Source organism: Polyodon spathula, chromosome 2 (assembly GCF_017654505.1).
Source record: "Polyodon spathula isolate WHYD16114869_AA chromosome 2, ASM1765450v1, whole genome shotgun sequence".
Classification (NCBI taxonomy): Eukaryota; Metazoa; Chordata; class Actinopteri; order Acipenseriformes; family Polyodontidae; genus Polyodon; species Polyodon spathula.
Genome location: NC_054535.1, coordinates 44,608,661 through 44,632,211, shown reverse-complemented (window position 1 = coordinate 44,632,211; position 23,551 = coordinate 44,608,661). Strand labels below are relative to the sequence as shown.

Here is a 23,551-nt window from a genome sequence, read left to right as displayed (position 1 = left end):
GCATTGTAGAAGAGAAGAAAATATAAAAACAGTACAGTCAGCATGTTGGGTAATGACTCGCATGTCTCCGGACCAATGTAAACAATTCACTTCAATGTATAAATGCAGAAATAGTTAATGAGAAAGAGAGGTGACAGCAAGTTTTCGGCTAGCGCAATGTGTTTAAAAAGAAACCTGTTGAAATCTCTTGATTTAAAAACCAATGACAAGTGTGCACTCTAAAAGATGACAACTTAGAAGCTGTTTGTTTTGGGACTGTGTTGCCTGTATTTGCAATATGTAGACTTTACTTTAATAAGAGTCTTGTGTTAGTTTCTTTTTTTGTTTGTTTTTTGTTTTTCTAGGCTGTTTGGTCCATATCCACAAAACATTGGTAATATAAGAACTTCTACTGTACTCTACTGTCTGCTGGTTCTACAAAAAGTTTATTTTACAAAACTGGTGGCTCTAACACCCATTTTCAATTACCTGATGTATACTAGGATAATACAAAGCATCTCTGAGCTTCTCTTGACTGCAAACAAAGCAGAAAAATGAATGGGGCAACATGGTCTGTCATTTTAAATTAAAAGTCCCAAAATTGCATAAGGAGGATCACATCATTGTTTCTGTGTCCATACCCAAACTGTGCAACAGTAATAGTATGGTTTAATAAGATAAGAGGCATGTTTGAGTTATAAACTGTCCTATAAGAAGTCCCTTTTTAATGGTAGTAATTTTAAGATAACCATTAATGCAACATTTCTAGTAGATTTGATCTGTTTCAGTTACTTTAATTGTTCATATGTAACTTGCTTTTAATGATTTAATTCAGCTGATATTTTAAATGCCAGCCTTGCATTTAATTGTCCTTCTCCTCAGTTAAATGATTAAAGTGAACCTTGTAGTTAGTACATCCAATCTAAGGGAGTGTATGTTTTATTGTTAGATGAAAGAGTTTACTGCGCAGCAAGGAATCTCTTTCTGATTAAATCATTTCGTGGAAGAGTTCTTATCAGCTTGTGTCAGCCAGGAAAGAGTGGCCATTAGCAGAACTTCATAGGGCTGTTTAGGGTTCTACAGGGGAATCGAGGAGTAATCAAGAAAAACTACACAGGTGGACTTGTGACTTTCCAAGGGCTGTTTGTGTAGAGTTGAGCACCTACTTATTACTGTGCACTGCTCAGAGCACCGGTTATCTTAACAAACAGAAAAAGGGCATATTTGACAAGCAGAGACAATCCAGGCCTGGCACTGCCATTTGCATCGGGGAGATGGAGTCGCACAAAATCATTTTCTGCTTGATAAGGGTCGTCGATTTTAAAACTATAATCTCGGTTACCGACAACCTGGGACATTCTTTTATGGGATGTGCAGAAGGTTTTATAAACCCTTTTTTTTTTTTTTTTTTTTTTTTTTAGTTAACAAAACAGATGGTTTTCGAATGGCTGACAGAAGGGAAGTACCTGCTTTTGGTCATTAATATTTAATCAGGGTCAGGGTCACATGCTGCCAAGTTTGCAAAACAGACTGCTTCTGGGATTTACACACTTGGCCTGTCTCATTGTTTACTGGAAAAGGCTGGCATGGTACACAATTGGCTGGCTGACTGAACCAAAGTCATACGCTGGATCTTAACCTACTTTGACCAGGGGAACTAAGAGGTAGGTTTAAACGGGTTTATTGTTCTACTCACCTCTGTTTTTTGTTGGCAAACTGGATACTTTTAAAAGGTTTTACAAAAGTCTTATGCTACTGTAGTTACAAGACAGCATTATTATTTAACACTTGACATACCATTCACCTGGAAGAAAAACTGTTTGTTTTTTAATACTAAAAGTGGCAATTTTCTAACTAGGTAATAGAAATCACTGTTTAATTTGTGTACACCTGGCAGATTCCACCTTTCCTGAATTAACCTATTTTAGTGTCATCTGGCCAATCACATTTTTTTTGCTGTTCTTGAATTTCTACTCGCTGGCAATTCACAACTGTAGGCTGGTGTAAATTTGTGTGCATTTATTTATTTTTCCAGAAGCACAAACACACTTGACACTGACAAATCTGATTGATTACCAGCAGCCTGTAATGAACATTTTATTATTAGTGTTTATTTGGAATTGTTGTTTCAGGGAATTGTACCTCTTTGTATAACACCAAAATGTAAATGCAGCACAGCACTTCAATCACACGGATGCCTAGTTGACCGTAGCAGAGAGGTTATAATAAATATGAAAACCCTATAAATTGAAAACAAGTAATAAACAGGATCAAATGACTACCCCTAATATGTTTAACATTAATTATCTCAAGTTGTTGTTACTGTGGAATAATAATATTCTGTAAAGCAAATTTTACATCAAAGCCTGAATTCAGTAGCTTCCATTTAGACATTGAATTTAACCACCATATTGTGTCGCACAGAACATAGTGCTTTTGAGGTCAGCGATGACCATTTTAAAACCATCCTTTTTAACAGTCCTAATGCTGACAGGGTCTTTTTTGTTTTCAACATGTTATTTAAATTTACTTTTTGTTTGAACCCAAGAATGTCTGCAAACCTGCATGTTGCAGTATGAACGCTCAATGTTACATGTCCCCAGTTGGAGAAAAATGTGTTCTGCAATTTGTACTTTTAAGAGAAAAAGAAACATCCAATAAAAAGACACTCCACCCAGAATGCAGGATGCGCCATGTAGCTTTGACATGGCCAGTTCGAATCCAGGCTATCCTACAGCCGACCGTGGCCGGGAGTTCCCAGGGGGCGGCGCACAATTGGCCAAGCACTGCCCAGGTGAGGAGGGTTTAGGTCAGCTGAGGAGTCCTTGCCTGTCCGCGCACCAGCGACCCATGTGGCTGGCTGGGCGCTTGCAGGCCTGCCTGTGTGCTGTTCAGAACTGTGTGGTCCTCTGACGCTGTAGTTCTGTAATGGCTTCACGGTGGTCTTGCAGTGGGGAAAAAAGTGGATGACTGACGGCACTCGTTTCACAGGATGCGAGAGCGAGTGCTCGTGTCTCCCGAGTTAGTGCGGGGGTTGCAGTGGTGAGCTGGGTTGAATAGTTGGAAAATCAGGGGTAAAATAATTGGAGATTTAAAAATAATAATAAAAAAAATTAAACAACACATTCTGAGAAGGATAATGTGCTGGAACAACCCACATTGTAAAGGTTGTTTTTTTTTTTTTTCATTTGCAGTCCAGTGAATAAAGTGGGTTATAGAGAACAAACACTTTTTTAAAATGTTTAATTAACAATGCTGAATAAATGTTTTCTTACGAGGCAGTGTTCCTGCAGATTGTGTACAGTAGTACTGTAACTTGTTTTATGTGAAGGCCTGGGCAGTGCTGTCTGTTTATCTCAACACCGTTAAAATGACGGTTGAATTCTCTGTACTTTTCCATGTCTGACTGGAGTTGGGGTACATAGTCAGTAATGCACTGTATCCGCCCCTGTGGTCTGGGGAGACGTCTCATCATCCTACAGTATCTCCCTGACCTAATGCCTTGCCTCCAGGGTTTAGTGACTTGTTAACATCCGTTCCATGGGTGCAGCAGATGAAGAGGTCATTTGCTTTGCTGCAGGAGCGGAGGTCATCTGCTGACTTCTGGTTCTTTAGATCAGTAAATTGGTTGCAGTGGTGAGGCAATGCTTTAATTGGGATTTCATAAGGTTTAAAAAAAATGTTTGTGTGTGTGTGTGTGTGTGCGTGTGTGTATTATATATATAGAGAGAGAGAGACAGCGATTCAAACACAAATTGAGACCTTTACATCACGCTTATATCGAACCCCATGCCTATAAATTACAGCAAAGCTGCTCAATTACTGTAAAGTACTGTAATCACTAGTTGTCATACAAGTTTATGGAAAAGTTCCAAAGAATATGTGGTAGAATTTCAAAATGCTTCCTAAGGATGATTGAAGAAGTTAGGTTAATTCAACATTATTCTGCAACTATGTGCCGTAATAGGGTACCAGTGGTTGCAAATAATTAACAGCTGCTGTGTTTTGACTATACAGTTATTTTAAATAAGTGCTAGAATACCGAGAATTATGCAGTGTGTGCTTAGTCCTTAGGATAAGATGTAAAACTGTGGTCCTATTTAAGTGACTCTGCAGCAGCAGTTGTGAATCATAGTTCACACTCTGGATAAAAGCGTCTGCTAAATCACAAAATGATAGTAGAATGAACATGGCTTTTAATGAACAGTGAGTTAACCTGTGTCTCTGATTATTGCTGTAGTGTTAACCCTCCTACCTGTCTCGTCATGAAGAGGTCTTGGGTGGGTAGAAACTATGTGATTCATAAGTTACCCCACCCACAGTGAATTTATAATTGTTTCATTAGCTTTGTCAGGTTGACTTCTTACTCTTTTAAAGGCAGTTCAATCTTTGAGTATTGCATGCACAGTTCTTAATGTGTTTGAGATCATTTGATTTGCATTTTAAGTTTTCTACTGTTCATTAAAAAAAAAAAAAATCGTAATATCATAATCATAATATTTTTAAATAAATGCATTTAATCATCATACATAAATATTTAATGTAGTTTCTAGCCTTTCATTACATTATGTATCATTTTAATAAAACTTTGTTGTTTTCCAGACTTTACTTGCACATTAACCAGAAGTTTGAAGGAAGTGTTTTTTTCACTCCCAATTTACTTTCTGTGTTAAAGTTAATAGGAGCTCATCACGACCCAAATAGTTTGCTAATGACAGCATAGAACACAAGTGGGGTGGGGTTTTACTGCATCACCAGGTGGCAGGAAATAACAGGGTCTTCATGTACTAGGCATTGCTGCAGCATAACAACCTCCAGAAATGTTTCTTTTGGAAGTGAGGGAGCGGAGGGTGGGTACAGCTAATGTGCTGGTGGTGGAGGGGACGAGGGGGTTTAGGGAGAAATGATGGTCTGGAGATCGGATTGATCAGAAAGGTCAAGACGGCGATAGGCGAGACAAGTATGAATTGAATGCACACAGCGAATGGAAGCCAGAGCAGAAAGTGTAGCAGCGTGGGAGAAATGAGGAAGGGAAAAGACAAGACAAGGGCAAGCAGCAGAGTTTTGGATGAGCTGGAGCATAGGGGTAGCAGAGGCAGGAAGGCCGGCCAGGAGGAAGTTGCAGTAGTCAAGGCGGGACTGTACCAGGGCCTGAGGGAGCTGTGTGGAGTAGTTGGTGAGGAAGGGGTAAATTCTGCATATGTTGCTGAGGAAGAAGCGACAGGAGCATGCCCGAGTAGTACTGGAGAGTCCCACGTCAGCAAGGGAGTACATGAGAATAGAGTGGTTGACTGTCAAAGGCAGCAGAGAGGTCAAGGAGAATTAGGACAGAGGAGAGGGAGGCGGCACAGGTAGAGAGTTGGTGATGGAGAGAAGAGCAGTTTCAGTGGAGAGAGTGCCGGGTGAAAACCTGATTGGAGGGATTGAAGCAGAGAGCTGACGATGTTCTGCTTGCTAAAGGGTTTTATAGAGAAATGGGAGAAGGGAGATAGGATGGTTGTTCTGGAGGGGTGTTTTTTTGTAAGGTGGGGTGATGCAGGCATGTTTGAAGGCAGAGGGGAAACGGTCAGAGAGCAGAGAGGTGTTGAAGAGAGGAAATAAAAGGGAGTAGAGCAGGGGCAGCAGCCTGGAAGTGGTGAGAGGGGAGGGGGTCCAGAGCACACGAGGTGGGTTTATGGCTCTGTAGTGAGCCATTGGATTTTTGTTTACACGATAAAGAAAAATAAATGTGGGTTTTCCCATAATGACAACAGTGAAGCTTTGTGTTTCCACAGGCTGTTTATAGCCCATCGAGTACAGTCGCCGCTTTTTTCCTGATTCAGCCTGGTAGGTATGGGATGATCAGCAGTTGTATTTTTGTATGTTGTTTTTATTATTTGTGAATCATTCCCAACTCTCTTTGAGCTCTAATTAAATCCTTGTTCCACTTCAGATGTTTGCCCAAGTCTACAGTAAGCCAAGTACACTAATGCTTTCAGGCAGAGACAACTCTGACTGGGTTTTCTCGGCTGTTAATTAAACTATTCAAATATTATCAAATTAAATGTTATAATTTATTGAAAGCCTGGCCAATTTACATGTAACTTTAACCCTTCTTGCAGAACTGTTTGGGATGAAAACAAGCTCATCGAGATACAGCTCTGTTTACATTAGGATCCATCTGATGTGGAAGGCTTTTTAAATTGTGGATTGTAGATTAGTTTGTAAGCAAGACTATTTGTAACATCGTCTATGTGGGCTGAGGTGGAAGTTCATTAAGACGAGAACAATGAGGATTGAGGGAGGGGGGTTCTTTGGGCACTGTGATCACAAGATTCTCACCTTCATGTTTATTTGATTAAAAAAAAAAAAGAAAATCATGTATTGATTGTTGGGAGGCTTTATGAAATTATTTTTGTTGCACGATGACAGTGGTTAGAACCATTTGAAGGCAGTCTGTTAAATAACTCAAGTCACATGAGTAATTTATAAAATTAGTGACCTTTGCTTTATCCGGACATTCTGGTCATCTAAAACACAACTATAAACCTACAAAAATGCAAAATACATACCTTGCAAAATAGCCCCCACCTATTTGTAGAGAACACTTAAGTGAAGTGACATGATTGATTGGGATGACAATCTTGCCAGCAGGTCAATGTATGCTGGGTGTGTTGAATTACTACAAGGGCATGTGACACTGTCGGTGACATCATTCAGTGAAATGCTCCTAGCTGATGGTTGAGATCTTGCAGCCCTTGTTGGTGTCTATAGGATTAGTGACCTTGGAGTTGCCCTGGCTATTTCTAACTTATGAAACTGTCTGATGGTGATTTTTTTTATCTAAATAAGCATGCAATGTTCATGGGATACAGTACTACAGGTATTTAAATAATAGCAAGTTGCCTAGAGGAATGTTGTTCCTTGGTCGAAGATCTATACAGAGCATCAAAAGAAACTATAAATCACTATTATAACACATTTATTTTCGTATATAAGGTATTTAAATGATGGCCATTGACAACATGTTTTTAGTTTATTTGTTTAAAAAATGTATATATATTCCAATTGGCTGTTTTAAGGCAACTTTTGCATTAGAATTTAACTCTACCAGTAATGCACAAGTTTCTATAATGTGAACAAATATTTAAAACAAAGGAAGGGATTAATGTCATACTGTAACATAGCTTCTGGGGCAGTGCCCATCACCAGTCTTCAGACCTTTTGTGTTTTGTTGATGAGAAGTCCTACAAGACCACTTGGCTGAAAACAGGTCATTTTCACTCTGTAGAGTAAAATGATTATTGTTGGGAAACAGTGGAATGGTTTAACAGCTTCCAGCACCTAAACAAACATTTGCATTATGTACTATAGAAATGTGGATTTGCAAACTAGTTTTGGGGGATTAGTGAAAGCAGCATTCCGTGCAGAATAAAGCTTCTTTTTTGTGTCAGGTTTATAAAGCATGACTAGGGTTTGCTGATGAGGAAACACATTTTTTTAAATTCCTCTGCCATTGTCATGCATCCTCATCATAAAGTATTTAAGTATCCATTACATGAATGGTACTCTGATAAAACATCTCCTTATTAAAATTGGCACAAGACCTTTATCTTTAACGATTGTGGCTGCCTACATCTTCTAGCAGTAGTTTTTCAACCATTGCAGAAAACTGTTTAATTGAAGTGTACAGTATAGGACCAGAGTCCTAGCAATTAACATCAGTCATTCTACAATTAGATGTGGAATTTGGTTGCAATCCAGTGTCCTCCTTTAATCTTGCGTGCAATAGTCATTTTTGTTTAACCACTGAAATATTGATTAAATTCCACTTTGCATGTTTTGTAAAATTTTATAAAAACAAAATTCAATTAAATGCATTATAACTACAGTTTCACTTGCTCAGGATTTGTGCAGATAAATACTGAGCTTTGCCAATTTGTCTATCTTTGGTTACCTTACCGTACAAATTGAATTAATATTGCATGAATCATGAACAAGGTTATCAGTGTACCAACTAGTGAAACGTTCGGCTGACACAGTAGTGTTTTAAGATTGATTCAGCACCATTTACTGCAACTGATCATTTTGGAGTGGTGTCTCCTCACAAGAACCCACCTTCAGGAAGAATGTGGTTGCAATGTGTGGGATCGAGGTAAAACGTTTAAGTGAAAAACAAGCAGCATCAGGCCTGGAGCAGATTCATAAGCAAAATGTAGCCATGCTTTTCCATCCACATGTCTGACTGCCAGGCAGACTGCCTACTGGAACAGGCTGCTGCAGCCTTAGCATTCCCAGAACAAGACATCACGATGTGTGTATGTGTCTGTGTGTGTTTCTGGAATTACTTTTGTGGGCAACACATTTCAGTGCCCTATTGCGAATGATTTGTTTGTTAAAGGATTACATGTGTATGCATGAACCTGCAGCCTTTCAGCCTGTCTCCAACCTAGTTGGTTAGAATGCAATTTCAGCCCAGAAACTACAGTAAAACCATAAAGGACGCAACATCTGGACAAGAAGTAATACATGTTGATCTAACATGAGAGATCTGCTAAAATATAATACAGTTTAATACAATAGCAATCAATAAAAGCAATAGCAGAATAATCCGACTAGTCAGAACTCCAGAGGATGTAAAAAGGGACTATAAAGTTGATTACAGTATAGTGTTTTAGCAACTGAACAATAGGCCTCTGTCACTGTGTGATAGGCTCAAAGGTAATCTAAGGAGGAGCACAGTTAGGCTGATTTTAATAATGTGGATTGAAAGTTCACACACAAAAAAAAAAAAAAAAAATACGTGGTAACATTTATGACTTTTTTCTGTGTTTTTAAAAAATAAAATAAAATCAGTCATTTTTGTCCTGTGTAACCTTTCGTTTTTTTTTCCTCTCGGAGTTTAGAAGTCCTAGATTTAGCTTACTGTACACCAGCAACATATATTCATGGAAGCACTTTTTCATTGTCAGTCTGTAGCCCTGATGTAGGGGTGATTCAATTCAGATGGCATTTCCAAGTTCTGTGGTCAATACCGTCTCTGTCTGCCATTCCCCAGCCACCAGGACCTTCCACATTTCAGATCAGATGGGAGGAACAGCTGCATCATGAGAGAGGCTTTACAGCAGGAATGTGAATGGGCTTGGTAGACACGGGTGGTTTTGAAGAGATTTAAACTTTATATAGGTAACAATAGTCTTCCTGAAGGGCATTTAGTATTCCACTATGAGCTGAGTCTGCAGTACATATTTAATATATGAATCATTCAAGGAAATAAGTGAGGCAAGGTTGGATAGTAACCAGCAGTTTATATATTTTGTTTAAGTATAGCTCCTGCAGCATAAATAACATAAATACATAGCAGAATTTGTTTTTGAAGTTCATACCGCATAGTTATCAAAGTTTTTTGGCATACAGCTCTCCATCTGGCTTGCTGACTGCTGCATAATCCAGTTTATACCCAGCCATCATACTTGTTTACATTGTCGAGCTGAATTTCAGAAAGTCAAAAAACATCTACGTTTTAATCACCACTGTAGTATTTGGACCATCTTTCTTTTGTGGCATGTTTTTTAATTCATTTTCTGTTGTGACTGGATCGATATTCAGCATGGATTTTTTACATTCAGTCGTTTTCTGATGATGTGAGGAGTGCAGGGGAGAAGGGTGTTTCTTTGAAAAGGGTCAGTACTGACAGTGATGTGAACCAATCACATGACAGAGGGAGACCATTGCCCGGTGGTGTAAGGATGTTAGGGCAATAGTTCAATTTTATTTTGCTCCTACGATATTTTAACCAATCACAGACCAGAATTTCCAACCACTGAATTATATATGAAACTGAATATATAATTATCGATATATATATAATATATATATATATATATATATATATAATATATATATATATATACACACACACACATACAGTGCCTATAGAAAGTCTACACCCCCTTTCAAAACCCCTTGTTGCCAACCAACCGCCTTCAAAATCACACACCAAGTTAAGTGGCCTCCACCTGTTCTTTTGAAAGCACCAAAGCGCTTTCAAAAGAACTCTTGAGACAAAGTTGTTTAAAGGCACAGATCGGGATGGTTATAAAAAAAAAAATCAAATACCTTGAATATCCCTTGGAGCATGGTCAAGACAATTATTAAGAAGTGGAAGGTGTATGGCACCACCAAAACCCTGCCTAGATCAGGCCGTCCCTCCAAACTGGATAACCGATCAAGAAGGAGACTGATCAGAGAGGCTACCAAGAGGCCAATGGCAACTTTGTAAGAGCTACAGGCTTTTATGGCCAAGATTGGTCAAAGTGTGCTTGTGACAACAATATCCCAAGCACTCCACAAATCAGGCCTGTGTGGTAGGGTGGCAAGAAGGAAGCCATTACTCAAGAATGTCCACCATGAATCCCATTTGAAGCACTCAAAAAAACACTCGGGAGATTCTGTAGCCATGTGGCAAAAAGTTTTGTGATCTGACGAAACTAAAATGGAACTTTTTGGCCTAAATGCAAAGCATTATGTTTGGCACAAACCCAACACAGCGCATCACCCAAAGAACACCATCCCTACTGTGAAGCATGGTGGTGGCAGCATCATGTTATGGGGATGCTTCTCGTCGGAAGGGACTGGGACATTAGTCAGGATAGAAGGGAAAATGAATGGAGCAAAATACAGAGAAGTCCTTGAGGAAAACCTGCTGCCCTCTGCAAGAAAGCTGAAACTGGGACAGAAGTTCACCTTTCAGCAGGACAACGACACAAAGCACACAGCCAAAGCTACACTGGAGTGGCTAAGGAACAAAAAAGTAAATGTTCTTGAGTGGTCCTATCAGAGCCCCGACCTAAATCCAATCGAAAATTTGTGGCATGACTTGAAGGTTGCTGTCCATCAATGCTCTCCAAGTATCTTGACAGAGCTTGAACAGTTTTGTGAAGAATGGTTAAAAATTGCCAAATCTAGGTGTGCAAAGTTGGTAGAGACCTATCCCAGCAGACTCACAGTTGTAATTGCTGCCAAAGGTGCTTCCACCCTGTATTAACTCAGGGGGGTGGAGACTTCTCCAATTATGATTTTTCAGTTTTGTATTTTTAATATCTATTTTTTTTTTTCTCAATAAAAACTTTTTTCCCCTTTAACAGTGCGGAGTATGGTGTGTAGATAAGTGGGGGTGGGGGGAAATCCTCATTTAAATGCATACAACTCTGAGGCACTGACGCAACAAAATGTGAAAAAAGTTCAAGTGGGTGTAGACTTTATGTAGGCACTGTGTGTGTGTGTGTGTGTGTGTGTATGTATGTATGTATATATGTATTTCTTATATTCCTATTAAGACACAGAAGCCTGTTCTAAAAAAATGATATATCAGGCCAACTATTTGCTAGCTCAAGTAAGAACATAAGAACATAAGAAAGTTTACAAACGAGAGGAGGCCATTCGGCCCATCTTGCTCGTTTGGTTGTTAGTAGCTTATTGCTCCCAAAATCTCATCAAGCAGCTTCTTGAAGGATCCCAGGGTGTCAGCTTCAACAACATTACTGGGGAGTTGATTCCAGACCCTCACAATTCTCTGTGTAAAAAAGTGTCTCCTATTTTCTGTTCTGAATGCCCCTTTTTCTAAACTCCATTTGTGACCCCTGGTCCTTGTTTCTTTTTTCAGGCTGAAAAAGTCCCTTGGGTCGACACTGTCAATACCTTTTAGAATTTTGAATGTAGTTTTTATGAGTTTTGAAACATGTATGTGTGAAAGCTGATATTGTACATGTTATCCATAACCTAAATTTTAAGGTAAGCAAGTTTAATGTAGTTTTTATGAGTTTTGAAACATGTATGTGTGAAAGCTGATATTGTACATGTTATCCATAACCTAAATTTTAAGGTAAGCAAGTTTAATTCTCTTAACTGTTTTAACGATAGCATGCCAGAAAACTGATCCTGGACTGTATTTCTCTATGGTAGCAGATGTCGTTATGTAATAGGCCTAACTTCTAGCCATCAGCTCTGAGACAGAGTGACTGAAACTTGTCTCTTCAAACTGGCAATACTGTGCTGTTCTGTTTTTAAGGTTTAAAAGACCTTACTGTGCAGACAATAAAACATTTATGCATAAATAACGTGGCCACTATGACCTGCAGCCATTATATTAATTGCTATGCCTTCGTAATTCAGTCGTGTTGAAAAGTGTGATCCCTCTTTGCTTCTAGCTCAGGCCTTCAATTTTGGACTGCAGACTGTTTAAACAAGATTTGTGAAAACAATTTTTAGCAAAACATGGGAAACTTGTTTTGCTACTGGCAATTAAACTTCACTGAAACCAGTAGCTTAAGGAAGTCACTTGTTTCAGTATGCTTGTACTGTAATGCGTAAGGCATCAGTGTTCTAAAAGAATCCTCTTTTTAAGATTGAGGAATCCCCTAATCATTGCCAACTGTAGTCAACATGCTGTATTTAGGATCCCTTTGTTACTGGTTTACTTACGTTATGATGTGCAGTAATGTGTGAATGTATTGTTGTTGCTGCTGCTCCTCTTGTGATTTCCCTGTAATTTTAAACTGTTGCATCTCAGTGGATTAGGTGAATCTTTTCATAACAATTAGATTTAATTCAATATATACACGTATCACAATACATGACAACCTGTAGTTTGCAAAGAATGGTGGGCCTTAATTGGGTCAAATTAGACCACATCTTTTATAACATAAAATTACTCTTCTGCGCTTTCGGCTGAATTCAATGAGCATGTTGCAATGATCGCCTTCTGCCAGCAGGTGAATTATCTGTACAGGGGGAGTGCACAAAGTTGAACGCAGGTAAAGATGTATGCTGGAAAAATAAAAATAATAATAATACAAGGTAAAACACAGAAACACTCAATACAGTTCTGTTTTTTATTGGTTATCCAGAAGAGTGTGCATTCATTGAACCATTTAAAACAAAACATGTCTTAACAGCCTTGTCCTCCTTCTTAGTTTTCACTAGTAAATGTATTCCATCACCTAGTGCATCACTGCAGACTGTTTTAAATATTGGGCATGATATCTAGTAACATGTTATCATCCTCCTGCATTGTGTTCAGTAGTGAGAGTGCTGTCTAGTGTACTGTTCTGGGTCTAACCGGCAGTGACAGCCACTCTGGTCTAATCGAAGCAGCTGTTCAGATCAGGACCATCCATTAAACCTGTACTGTATGTCAATAAGTACTGGACATGGAGAACTAAAGTAATTTGAGCTGCTGATCCCTGTGAATCTGAAACAACTGCAAAATGCTTTGTCATATACTGGAGCAATGCCCCTTTTTGTTTAATTTCATCTGAGGTGCAGTGTGACTACTGTATATTACAAAGAGGTTGTTGAGTCAAGTCTTGTCTTGTTTAACCAAGGGCAGTGTGAAAAGGTGGGTGTAAAATTACCCCAAAATATCGATTTTATAATTGTGTTTGTAGCTGAGCTTGTACTGTAGGTTCTGCTGCAGATGCATTAGTTTGCCTGCTTGACTCCCAGAGTGTCAATATTGGGTCCCTGTTGCTGAAACTACATGGAAACTCTGGGACTTCTTTCTGGTGGTGAATTCTCACAAAGACAAAAAGAGGTACAATAATTGGCAAAACAAGGAATTGTATTTTATAATTGTACATGGCTGTGGGACATTTATTCAGTGTTTTTAATTTGTTTTCTGTCCCCAAAGACTGACACTCTTGAAGCGCAAGATGTGCTCATCTCAAGAGGCTGTCATTGTTGCATTTCAATTTAAATAATAAATGACACACTCGCACACATGGGGATGGATCCACATCTGCCATGTTTCTGTGGGTACTTGTTCCTGATGGCATGATTCATTTTGCGAGTAAAGGTACTAAAGAAAGCTTTCAGGAACTCTACAAGTCCCAACAATCACTTTAACCTTTATGTTGGGCCAGATTCGATAAATGTATTGAGTAGAGTGTGGGGGTTTATAAAGTGGTATGTTTGGTTGGAGTATGCGTCTCAAGTCAGGAAGGTCGCATTTTTAAATTCTCCTTGCTGCCTACCACGTGGGTGTTGGTGAGAAGGATGGGGTAGCTAAGGATGCTGCCATTTATATAAGGTGCCTTCCTCCTCTATTTGCTTTATGGACTTTAAATCAACCCACGGCATCTTTAACCAAGAATTAAGAAAAGCTATAAAACAGTTTGGTGTTTGCAACTTGTCAAACGTAGTAGTAAACTTTATTAACGAAAATAATTAAATTATAATATAGTATATATATATAATATAATATATAATATATATATATATATATATATATATATATATATATATATATATATATTGAAAAGCAGCAAACTGACAATCACAGCCATATATTGCAGCATATCAATTTCCCCTTGTGAGGTCACAGCCAGTGAGAATAACATTTGTTTGTCTCAAAAGAAGATGGTTTTTGGTATGGTAGACTCTGCAATAAAGTATTGGCATCTTCTACCTAAATTAAATCAATGAACCATTTATTTTTTATATAGCGCCTTTCATGGTGAATTGCTCAATGTGCTTTACATAGACAAAAACAGACATACTGTATTAGAAGAAGTAACAATAAACAATAAACATGAATAGTAAAATAAAAACAACACGTAGTTTTATCCCAAATTGATTATGGTACGTAATTAAAAACTGTTTGGATGTTGAAAATAATTAAATGAGCCTTGTACTCTATCAGAAAACCTGTATGTTCCCCAGTGCATAAAAAAAATTAAAATATCAATTTTCTGTTTGAAAAGGCTAGTTCTTTTAAGCTTTCAACATTGTTACTGACTGGTTGAAAAATGGTTGGATTGGAAAAGGTTCCTAATCCTGAAGAAATGCACCATGACATTCTTTGAAAGTGAGGAATGTTGGCATTATCACAGCGGTTCATGTTCTGTACCATATTGTATTTGATATTTCAAGAGTGGTGTGTTTTGGTTGGCATTGGAGAGGCCTTCCTGTTTGATGTTTATTTGTTCGTTCACTTTACTTGTTTATTGGTGATGCTGTGAGCTAATCCTTGGTGTAATAACAAAGAGTCCTTATTTGATGAAAAGCAAGCAGAAAAAATAGGAAATTCCATTAAAAATCAAGCTAAAAACATGTTGCAGTATCAAAGTCCTAAAACTACAATGTTGCATTATAGCCAGGTTGATCTACATTGTTTTACTGTGTTTGAAACTGCTTTTTAATGAAACATTTTATACTTTTTTAAAACCACGAAGTCAGGAAGTCTGAGTGTTCTGGATTCATACAGAGTTAAGCAGTTCACCCCTTGGGCACATCTACAGTGTAGGTTTGGTCTATAAAATTACTGTATATCAATGGAGATGATGGGGAATGAAAAAGGTGCTTATGGGGAATAATTTGTATGTCTGCAGGCGAGGCAACTACATAACTCAGGAAAATATGTTTTTGGTTTTTAGAAAATACAGGATTGGACCCTAGTGCCTCATGAGGCATTTCAGCATCTTGTAGATTCTCTTTCACCTGCACACATTCTTTTTTTTTTATTGATAATTTACAGTGACCTAGTTTTCTACTTTGATAGCATTTCAGTGCTGGCTTTTTCTTACTGTTTTATCTCTTCTCTCTCCCTCCTCTCTCTCTCTGTCTCTTTCTCTGTCTCTCTCTCTCTTTCTCTAGGCATGGAAGAAGCGATGGTTTGTTCTTCGCAGCGGGCGTCTCACTGGGGATCCAGATGTCCTGGAGTACTACAAAAATGACCACACCAAAAAACCCATACGTGTCATTGACCTGAACCTGTGCGAGCAAGTGGACGCTGGACTGACCTTCAATAAGAAGGACCTCGAGCACAGCTTCATATTTGACATCAAGACCATTGACCGGGTGTTCTACCTGGTGGCGGACACTGAAGAGGAGATGAACAAGTGGGTTAGATGCATATGTGACATCTGCGGGTTTAACCCAACTGATGAAGGTAAGCGCTTTTTTCAGCTCTTTCTAATGGATTTTTAAAAATTTTAATACTAGTTTGTTATCTTTCTATTTCCTCCCCAAAAAAAGGTACTCTTTTATACCAGGGTATTTAAATGCACTGTTGCAAAACTGGTATGGTTTAATCCACATGTTTTTTAATTCGGTATATATCCAAGGGCGGTGGAACTAGGGGTGCTGGGGGTGCAGCAGCACCCCCGGCTTTACATGGCTTCCATCATATACAGGGGTTACAGTTTTGTTCAATGGCTTTCAGCACCCCCATTTTAAAAATTGTTCCAGTGCCACTGTATATATCTAGAGAAGAACGTATTCAGTTTTGATGAAACTTGGTTTGGGCATTCTTTTAGCGTAAAGCTATTGAACATAGAAAATCGAGTTGCTACTGGCACGCTCCTCCTGTGTTTGATGAATCCAGGAATCAGGTGACAAGCATCCCTGCTCATCAGCCTTATTTGACATCAGTTCTCCATGGCAGATGCTAATGACTGTGCTGAGAGCAGTGAGCCGATCAAATTGATACAATTACTACTGCATGCAATAGGAGTCTTGTTTCCATCCCTGGTGTTGGTGGTGGTGGTGGTGCTGGTGTAGGCTTTTGGAGCACTCAGATTCAGATTCTGTCATGTGTCAAACCACTCCATTTCCACTACATTTCTAAGTGTAGAAGGATATCACTATTGCCCCTTATTTGGGTGGTTTGATTGGAACATTAACCCAGAATTTATTAATCAAGAGATATGTAACTTACCACAGTATCTTTAGTCAGAGATGCTAAAGCAGCATTGTCAGCAGCATAACCATACAATGCTTTTCAAATCTAAGAAAAATAAAAATAAACTCTTGTTCATTCTGTTTTGATATATTTTATTGTTGATATCACTGGATCTCTGTATTATAAAAGCCAATAAAGTCACTCAGTGGATTTAGCAATAGCTTGTCTGTGATTATTATGCAGCCCACCATACTCCTGAGGTCTGTGTATTGTTAGCAGAGCTATCGGGTGACAGGTCAGCAGGCTTTTCAAAGAAGCTGGAGGCTCTACATATTGCAGCTCTGTATCCTAGGAGAACTGATCTGTAAGATAAAACTGTATTACTTTATTACTTTTTTCAGATTCATTTTCTTTGATCTGACAAGGTCATCTTTTTTGAGGGGGTAGCTGCAGCTTCACAGGGATGGAAATAAGACTCCTATTGCGTAGCAGTTTTGCCCATTCCAGGTTTTACTACAACCTTGATTAGCCCTGTACAATGAACACACTCGGGTGCGTCTTACTAAATTCATTGTTAAACCAGGAATGGCTCGAACTTCTATGCAACAGGAGTCTTATTTTCATCCCTGCTTCATCAGATAAATAATTAAAAAAAAAAAAAAAAGACAGGTGACAGAGATGTAATTTGGGGGTGACAACTTGGCAGTATTTGTCATCATGACTGTCTGCACAGTAAAGCTACAAGGATTTTTAACAAGGTATAATTTTCCAAAAACAACTTCAGTGTATAACAAAGTGTGATCAATAGAGGAGCTGTTGTGTCCGTCATCTTTTTCACATAACTTTGTTAACCTGCTGCTCACATATATTCTAAAGATCAATAGTTGTTTCTCAGCTAGTTTACAGTGCCTGTTTAGTAAGTCAATGTGTTATAACCAACGGCACAGTAAATAAGGCACCTCTGCTGCTTTTGCATAGGGAACTGGTTTTTTGCCGCTGGAGAAACCGCTTTCCAGTCAGATCTATGTCCCCACCATCTGCATAACTGCCTAGAATGAATCTCCCTTCCTTTTGAATTTAAAACATTTGAGAGCCCATTGGATGTGTAATCTGTCATAAAAAGAAAAGGCATTAGATACTGTTTGCAAAATAGTAGATAATTGGGAGTACCCCCTGAAAAGAAGTAATCAGTGTGTGTATGTGATACTCTTAGCTGGAACTACGATCACCTGAAATTAAGCCTCTCATTAGTTAACAGCTTAGGTTTCTTTTTGACTCTATTGCTCTGTCATTGTAGCAGCTAGACTGAAAGGGGCGGTATCATTAGCAAGCTTAGAAGCTTAGCACAATGTTCATTTCATATTGAGGTTTAGTGCAGTTTTTATTTTTTTGAGACATGTATGATTACAATTTTATATATAGCAGTGACCAAACATAATTTTTTAGTTTTACATATGTTCTCATCTCTACCACATATAGTATGCCAGATCCTGTTGCAACTTACATAATTTGTGACCTTTCATTTGGTATGTTACATGCTTGCAGTACAAACTATCCAGTAGTTAAACAAATATAAATGAAAGTAGTGAAAAACAGGTGGAAATAGGGCTGAGTGAGAAGAGTTAAAAAGAAAGAAATGGAGCGCTGGTTAAAAAGAAAAGCACCTTTTCTGTCTGCTGCAGCAAAAACTTCATGTCAGGCAATGCAAAAGCAATGGAGAGCGCTCTGTCACAGTGATGAACAGCTATTGGGTCTCCTGAAAGCAGTTTATTTTAGAGAAAGAGAGAGAGTTTTTTATATGCAGAAGAGCTTTTTATAAATAGTATGTATTACAGTGGAAGAAATTGGAAGAAACAAACAATGGAAGGAAAAGAGACACAACACCGCCTGTAAATTCTATTAGTCATAGGGAAGCCTCCAAGATGTCATTTAGGCATTCCAAGATGACAAGCCCTCATTCTGAAAGCATCTGAAAGGTTAGGGTAAAATTAGAAGTGGCCACCCCACAACTCACTGGCCCCTCCCACACACAAATGCGTGTTCTTTGAAATGTCAAGCCAATGTAATGTGCACCAGGATGAAAATTGAATTCAACAAGAAATTGTTATTTTGGAACCTGCTGCCTTTGCACAGAGTGGTGAGTAAGAGAGGGGATTTTCCCACTGCTGGACTATCAGCTTTCAGAGAAGACAAGCCTTGAGATTATGTTTCTGAGGGAATGAGTCAGAGTCATTCTGCTGAAGAGCAGTGAATGCACTCTGGGGATAGGGGATGAATAGGGAGCTGCAAACAGACCTCTAGCTTGAATCCTGGAGGAAACTGCGGAGGATGATTATTATAGTTTTTTTAAAGCAAGAAGTTTACTGCTTTAGTTGTTACAAAAGTCATATTAGCTGCTGACAGAGAACATTGTTATTAATTTGCACAGTAAATATTTTAATAAATATATAAAATAATATATATATATATATATATATATATATATATATATATATATATAATGACTTTCCCTATGCCTGGGGGTGCAGTCCTGGGCCATCACTCCAGAGTAAACTGACTGCTACTGCTGCTGTAAAATAGCAATTCTCCAATAAAGGGATACGCTTTTATACCACGTCAGCCCCAGTACATACAGTAAATGCACCGAGAACAGTTACCAACTCCTTATTAATGTTAGGTTAGTCCGGTCTTCTTGTGAGGTCCGTAAGTCACAAGATAAGGTTGTAGTCATATAATCCTAAGGATTTCTTATTAAAAAAAAAAAAAAAAAATCCTTTCTGGTCAGCTAGAGCTCATTGAGCCATGTTTTTTCTTTTTAAATAGAGTCGTCGCCAATGGTTTTTTACCCTGGTTTTCTCCCCGATTTGGAATGCCCAATTATTTTTATCCCGATTCACCGGCATCAGAGTGCTCTATTATCTGAATGACTGGCTCATTTATGCCCAGTCTCCAGCATAGGCAATCCACACGGAACTTGTCACCAGCCACATTCAACGGTTGGGCCTTACAGTGAATCATGCGAAGAGCCAGCTCACCTGTTCGCAGACAGCCTATCTAGGAGTGTGCTCGGACTCCAGGTCCATGCTGTCCACTCTGTCGGACAGCAGAGGGCAGAGAATAACCACCTATTTAGAGCTCTTACAGCTCAATAGAGAGCTCACGGTAGCTTCCCAGACCCTTCCACTTGGTATCCTGTGCATGTGCCCTCTGCAGGCCTGGTTCAACAGCAAGTCCTCATTGAAATACGACTGCCTATTGACAGTGTCTAAAGGCACTCTATTGGTGGAAACAGCCTGCCCATCTACGCCTCAGCGTAGGGCTCAGCAGTGTCACCACAGAGATGTCCAGTCTGGGCTGGGGCGCTATGTGGAATGGCAGTGCGTAAGGTGTGTGGAACCCCCCTTGACAGGGTCTCCACATCAGTGTTTTAGTGCTGCAGGCACCTTTTTGCAGGAGGTTCGAGGGAGACGTGCTTTCCCACACAGACAATACAACAGTGGTGGTTTACATCAACCACCAGGGCAGCCTCAGGTCTCCCAGTCTCCATCGTATGACCTGCAGTCTTTTGCTCTGGGCACACGAGAACTTTCTCTCACTATGGGCAGTACATCTTTGGGAGAGGTTTGAGATACCAGAGATGGTCTGTGACTTCCAATAATCAACCCATTGTCCCCTCTGATTTTCCATAATAGGAGGCTCCCGCTGTCTGGAGAAAATCAGGTAGGTCCGGCCCAAGGTGTTCCTAGTAGTCCCTTGTTGACCCAGGAGAGACTGCTTTTCAACCCTGATGCAACTCCTGAGCGGCCAGCCATAGAGACTGAGCAGGCTGCGACCTGCTCAGTTAGGCACAGGGGACCATATGACATCCTGACCCATTGAGCCTGCAATTCTGGGTCTGGCCTCTAAATGGCTACATTTGAGCTGTCTGGGGCTTTCCAACAGGGTCATTGACACCCAGCAGAATGCCAGAGCACCATACAAATTGTTGCCTAGCAACACATCTCCTGCTGCGCATCACAGCTGCTTTCCCAAAGGCGCGCACACACACACACTCCACGAACCAGCAACAGGGCTCCCTGACACATCGCATCCCTCAGATACCATAATTAAAAATTATGCCTTTCGAAAACCATAGTGCTTCTAATTACTGCTGCCCTTGAATAAGCACCGCATATGTTTTCAGCAATTTGATATAAATGCTGTGGCGTTACTTCAAAGTAATGCGGTATATACAAAATTCAGTGAAGTGAACACATTTCTTTATTTTTCAGTTACTGGCTAAAATACTAACACTATGTTAGCTCCTCCTCCTCCTCTTCAGTTACATTCTCCTTTTCAGTGGATTTTCCAAATCTAAATGCAAATACATTTGACTGTTGCTTCAGTTTCTTTTGACATTTTATTTAGGTTAAGTAAGATATTCTGAGAGAGTGATTTATTCATTTGTTTTTTTTTCCCTCCCCTGCAGTCTAGCCCGTCAACCGAGCAAGTCAGGGAAACTCAATGGCCTGTAGCGCTGCAGCACTCGGGCAACACAGAGAAAGTTTTGAAAGCTGTGCAGTTATTTTAACCCCCCCTGTCTGTGCCGTAAGGCAGCACAGACACCTCAACACTCCCTTTGTCCGTTGTTGTTGTTGTTTGTTGGGGTGAAGGGAATCTACTTGCTTTTTAAAGTTTTTTAGTTTCTTAATTTTCTTTAAGTTGGCAGTAGCCGTCTCTTCTGAACTGCAAACAATGCAGAATGAATTCGGAATTATAATTTCCTCTGTTTCACCCTAACTTCTGGCTGGTGCGTGTTACTATGGAAACAAGAAAAGGGGGCTGCGAGATCAACAGGACGGTGCAGATTCTGACAGTGAAGCAGAAAGCTTTTATTATAGAACTGAAGTTCTGCTGTATACCTGTAAATGCTTAGTTGCCAACGTGGCGACTTTATGGTAAAATCTACTGGCCATATTCAAATTGAAGGTTGCATTTGGCGACCAGGCAACCTGATTTGAACCTCCCTGGTCCCATGGCAGTTATACTGCAATTTTTTCAGGACCTTTTTGATGATGGAAATCCCCCCTCTATGATAAATGTCTATTTGGCAGCCATTCCAGCTTGCAATGTCAAAATTGACTCTGTCTAGGCAGCTTTGGACACTTATGAAGAACGTTGTTCCTCACTGGTTAAACATGGCTTAATGTGCTCATGAAGCCTCCATTTGAGCCCATGCATTAAAACCTGCTTCATTTTTACAGAGGCCAGGACATGGGTTACGCTCTGTACCGATCCTGCCTTTTTGCCGAAGACAATCTTTGCATTCCGCCTGCTTTTCAGTCTGACAGAGAGCTACAGCTCGGGCCCTGGCATACATGTTGACAGGACGAAAAGTTGGAGGCAGTCCAATCAATTTTTGCTTTGGGGACAAGTCCCACGGTCAAACCTTGTCTAAGCAGAGGCTGTCCAAATGGATAGCAGACATAGTCATGACTGCCTATGAGCGAGCCAACTTTCCCCCTCTAGAAAAGCTCACTGCCCATTCCACCAGGGGCATGGCAACTTCGTGAGCTTTGTTCCAGGGTGCATCTGTCAAAGACATTTGCAGTGCAGCAGTGTGGGCTACTCCCCATACTTTTACAAGGTTCTACAGACTTAATGTCGTGGATCCTCAGCATCACAGGCTCGTCAAGCGGCTTTGATATCTTTTTCAGGTTTTGGGTCTTTTGAAGTTAAACACCCATATGGTAATAGTTACATTTCTATTTCAGGGAATCAGGGTTATGATAATAACGTAATGTTTTATATCTGTTTCAAATTTGTGGTATAAACAGAATTTCAATATTAACACAAAAAAATGAAACACCAAAATATACATATAACATATTTTAAATATATTTTTTTGTTCCTTCTAGAATCAGGGAAACATTCAAACCAGTCTGGCAACACGGTTGTGGAGGTGCCACTTTTTTCAACCCCCCAGATGATGGGGGCCTCTTCCATCGGCTCCCTGCCACCCCCCTATCAGCCCGTCAGCATCCGACACCTGGAGTCTTCGTCCAGCCAGGAGGAACCCCAGGACTACCTGTGGCTGTCCAACTGTGAAAGCAAGAAGCTTGAGCCAGCCAGGTGAGAGGGAGCCCAGGGTGGGGGCACCACATCTGAACTAAAACAATAACACGGGGAAAAGCTTTAGTCAGGAGTTTATTTATTTCCACAGGTTAAAGCAGGTCTAGCCAAGATTTTAATTACATTTTCTTAGCTCTTACCGGCACTAGCAATGTTCTCGTCTACTGTTGAAGATTTTTTTGTCTTGATTTTTATTCTTCAATTTGGAATATCGCTAATTTGACCCCTGGTAGTCCGAACTGACCTACTATCCAAACCTATCAAAATGAAATGCATGCTGATAGGAGCTGTAGAACATAATACTATAATGACTGTGAGAAACATTTTTGGTGGTCTCTGTATTGTTAATTCAAAATAAGAACTACGTTACAGTGCTTTTAAAAAAATATATAAACTTAAATCACTGATGCTCTTGTTTGTTCACAAACTAGTCAAGCATCGTCTTTTGCCACAGAGGAGGGTGAAGAAGAGTATCTGCTGCTGGAAGACTTTGAGAGCAAAATAGTACCTTTGCGAAGCCCGTGAGTTTCCAGTGGTTGGGCTGGAGATGTGTTTTGGTGTGCAGTGATTTTAACACAAGCACACAGTCCTGACTCAGTGTGTTGTAGACCTGCAAAAGACACACATGCACTAACTTTACTCATCCATCTTGTTTTAGAAACTTTGGCTTAAGTTTGTATCTTATGCTTGGTTTTGGTTACATGATACCGTGAATTGTTTTTGACACGGAAAACTGAAAATTGAGTAAATTGCACATGGTGCTGCACGGTGCTGAAAAGGCAGCGATCAAACAGGATGAAA

The 23,551-nt window shown here is 39.6% G+C and overlaps 1 protein-coding gene across 4 annotated transcripts in view; it reads left to right on the top strand.

The window, feature by feature from the left end:
- Window positions 1–23,551, top strand: part of LOC121297028 (GRB2-associated-binding protein 1-like) — an 89,968-nt gene that overhangs the window by 47,345 nt on the left and 19,072 nt on the right. For all 4 annotated transcript variants that reach the window (XM_041223048.1, XM_041223055.1, XM_041223044.1 and 1 more), the window contains exons 2-3: window positions 15,613–15,907; window positions 22,537–22,750. In XM_041223048.1, the coding sequence (XP_041078982.1) occupies window positions 15,613–15,907; window positions 22,537–22,750 (509 nt within the window). The remainder of the gene's footprint in view (window positions 1–15,612; window positions 15,908–22,536; window positions 22,751–23,551) is intronic.